A 3899-nucleotide genomic window follows, 5' to 3' on the forward strand; every position below is an offset into this window, starting at 1 on the left:
GTGCAGGAGAAGACCCTCGATGAGATGGATTGATTCCTTGACAGGTGTAATGGGGGTAGGTGTGTCAGAGACAATAAGATTGGCACAGGATAGGGCATGGTTTAGGGCTGTTTTATGTAGGGTCACTATAAGTTGCAGGCTACTTGGCGGCACATAACAACAACAACAACAACAACAACAACACCTATCCTCTGCCAAATCTAAATGCACTTGTAAGAGTAGTAGTTTTCATTTCCCCATACATGTTCAACTTGTATGTCTGCATATTATTGCAGATTATTGTTTGTTATTTCTGTATTGCAGGATCGTGCACATATAGTAGCTATGTTTGCTTAGGCACCTTCCAGTAATTTCTTGCCTTGGTCATATTGTGGGGACCTTCTCCTCATTCTATATCACCTTTCCTGTCCTCAAGTTAATACGCTAACTACTCTGGAGGTTTAGTAATAAGGAATTGTGCTGTCAACGTGTAAGTCCATAGTTCGAATCCACCAGCTCCTCCACGAAAGGCAGATTGGCAATTCTCATCCTGTGTGATTTATAGCCTTTGAAGAACTGCTCGAGGGTCACCTATAAGTCAGTTATAACTTGACAGTACTCAATAACAAGAAGTTAGTGATTTTTCCTCTTTTACTCTCCCACCTGTCAAAACATTTTTTAAAAACATTCATTGTTGTCGAGTCAGAATGTCTTTACAAGTGACTCTTCATTGAATTTGCAAGGTTTTTTTTTTTTTTTAATTTGCAAGGTTTTAAATCTCATGGGAGGATACTGCTCATCTTTCTCCTGAGCTGCCCTGGTGTGTTATTTTTATTTGCTTCTCTCTACTCATTTTATAAAGAGGAATGTGACATCAAGATCAGAGGAAGACTTATCAATAACTTGCATCATGCAAAACTTACATGCTAAAAATGAGGAGGATTTGAAATACTTGCTGCAAAAGATCAAGGATTACAGTCTTCAATATGGATTCTATCTCAAGATCAGAAAAACAAAAATACTCACTATTGGGCCAATAGGCACCGTCAGGATAGATGGAGGAAAGAATGACATTGTCAATGATTTCATCTTGCTTGGATGCACAATCAGCATGCTTGGTACCAGTAGTAAAGATATTGGAAGATGTGTTGCATTGAAAAAGTCTTCTATTGAGAACCTCTCTGAAGAGCTGAGAACAATGGCATCAGTTTAAAGACTAAAGTGTACCTGGTTCAGGCCATAGTTTTCTCAATTACTTATTATGCATCCAAAAGTTGGACAATGAATAAGGGTGATAGAAAAAGATGTCTTTGAGCTGTGGTATGGAGAAGAGTACTGAATATCCCATGGACCACCAAAAGAAAGAACAGACAAACATGACTTGGAAGACATGCAACCAGAATTCTCCTTAAAGGTGAAGATGATAAAGTTTTGTACAACATACTGTGAGCATGTTGTTAGGAGGGACCAGTTGTTGAAGAACATCATGCTTACAAAGATAGAGAGTTGGCAAAAGAGAGGAAAACCCTAAAGAAGATGGGTTGACACTGTGACTGAAACGATGGGTCCAAGTATGTCAGAGGTAATGAGATGGCACAGGAGAGGGTTAGATTCAGATCCTTCGTTCATAGATCACTATGGGTTATGCTTGACCTAATGACACCCAACAACAACAGGAACAAGATTGACTAATTGATCTTGGCTGAAAGGAGAGAAACCAGAAAGTTGTTTGCTTGTGTTTTATTGACTATGCAGAGGCATTTGATTATGTGGATCTTAGTAAGTTACAGTTAACCATTGAACAGAATGAGAATCCCAGGACGCTTTAATTGTACTCATGTGAAACTTAAACCCAGATCAAGATGCAGCTGTCTGAAAAGAACAAGGGAACAATTCATGGTATAAAATCAGGAAAGGTGGGTGCCAGGATTGTATCCTTTCTACATACATTTAATTTCCTAAACAAATAATTTGAAACAAATCATTCTTCATATGAAAAAGAATATGGCGTCAGGACTGGAGGAAAACTCAACAACCTGCACTGAGCAGATGACATAACCTTGCTTACTGAAAGTGAACAGGACTCAAAGCACTTGCTTCAGATGATCAAAGACTCTAGATTTTAATGCTTCTGGACCAACAGACAACATCATGATAGATGGAAATTGTCAATGATTTCATCTTACATGGATCCACAATCAATACCGTTGGTATCAGCATTCAAGAAATAAAAACATATGTTATATTAGAAAAAATTGTCAAGGGCATCTTCAAAGTTCTAAGGAGCAAAGATGCTTATGTAAAGACTAAGGTGCACCTGATGCAAGCCATGGTATATCCCATTACTTCTATGCATCTGAAAGTTGGGCAATGAATAAGAATGACAGAAGCAGCAGCAATGCCTTTGGATTGGGTGTTGTAAAGAGTATTCACTATCCCATAAACTGCGAAAAGAACAAACAAATATGTCTGGAAGAAAATGCAACCAGAGTACTTGGAGGCAAAGATAGTGAAAGTTCATTTCCTTTACTTTGGGCATATTTTTAGAAGGAACCAGTCCCAGAGAGAGACATCATGCTGAGAAAGGGATAGGGTCAGCAAAGAGAGGAAGACCCTCAATGAGATGCATCAACACAGTGGCGACCACAGTGGGCACGGGCATATCAGAGATCACGAGAGTGGTGCAGGAGAGATCAGGTAAGATTCTGACCTGCTGTTCATAGGGTTGTAGGAATTGCAGTGGATTTGATGGCATCTAACCACAGTGGCTAATAGAGAGGGAGCTCTGGCGGTGTAGTCTGTAAAGAGTTGTGCTGCTAGCCCCAAGGTCACACCTCTGTGGTGGTTGGACTACAGCAGCAGCTCTGCAGGAGAAAGACGGACAGCCTTCTCTTGTGCAGTTTTATAGCCCCGGAAGTCCAATGGAGGGTCCGATCTGAGTCAGTTCTGACTTGATGGCAATGAACAAGAGAATGTCTAATGCTCCCTTGCATCTTCCCATATGTGTATTAATCACCTGACGTGTCCAAGTCCCCTCCTCATTTTTAATGGATTTATTTTATTGTGGAGATGGTGAAGCATTCTATATATTTTTAGAGCTTCTTTGTCAGAAGTATCACTGTGAATCCTCCCCCCGCCCCAAGTCTGTAGGTTCTCTTTTTCACTCTTTTAGTTAGGGTTTTTTGGTGCACCTAAGAGTTCACTTTGTAAGAGGTCCCAGGTGCCTACTTTATTTCCATTGTTCATTCACTTGAGAGGTGAAGTTGGTGCCACAGTGGCAGGAGTCCCAGCTAAGTCTTCTCTCAGGAAAGCTAGGAGACATTTTCTAGACAGCAACTTCCACTTCACTTGGAGTCACCTTAGATCTGAGTTTATTAGCTGCTCTTGAAAATTTTCATACAGATATGTTTCCCCTCCCCCGCCCCCGCCTTATTTGTTGGCTTGAGCACAAGGGGCATCTTGCTCATTGTCCTCCTAGGAATGCTCTACAGTGCCTGGACTCTGGTGTTTAACAGACCTGAATGTGCATCCTAACTCTGCCACGTGCACCTTGGGCAAGCTGTCTTTACTCTCTGAGCTGTCATTTCACTACCATGAGGACATCTTTTGGTCTGCTTTCTCTGGTGTGGTGGTTCAGTGAAAGAATTCACGTCTCCCAAGTAGGAGAGCAGGGTTTGTTTTCCAGCCAGCGTCCTTCACATTAAGCCCCTGCTCATTTGTCAGGGTAAGCTTACATGTGGCTGATACAGACCAGATTTTGGCAGGACCTCTAGACCAACAGAGCCTTGGAGAAAGGCCTGCTTCCAAATATCAGCCCCTGAAAATCCTGTGCTTTGATCTGCAGCCAGTCACAGGATGGTGTGGGACTGACAGTGTTTCTGTTCCATTGTGTGTGTGTGTGTGTGTGTGTGTGTGTGTGT

At 41.6% G+C, this 3899-nt stretch overlaps 1 protein-coding gene across 1 annotated transcript in view; it reads right to left on the reverse strand.

The window, feature by feature from the left end:
- Positions 1-1836: 1836 nt before the first annotated feature.
- Positions 1837-3899, reverse strand: part of LOC102862956 (40S ribosomal protein S23-like) — a 14522-nt gene continuing 12459 nt past the window's right edge. The window contains exon 2 of the mRNA XM_006887858.1: positions 1837-1851. Within this exon, the coding sequence (XP_006887920.1) occupies positions 1837-1851 (15 nt within the window). The remainder of the gene's footprint in view (positions 1852-3899) is intronic.

This window comes from Elephantulus edwardii, unplaced genomic scaffold (genome assembly GCF_000299155.1).
Source record: "Elephantulus edwardii isolate Elephantulus edwardi_28Jun2011 unplaced genomic scaffold, EleEdw1.0 scaffold00062, whole genome shotgun sequence".
Classification (NCBI taxonomy): domain Eukaryota; kingdom Metazoa; phylum Chordata; class Mammalia; order Macroscelidea; family Macroscelididae; genus Elephantulus; species Elephantulus edwardii.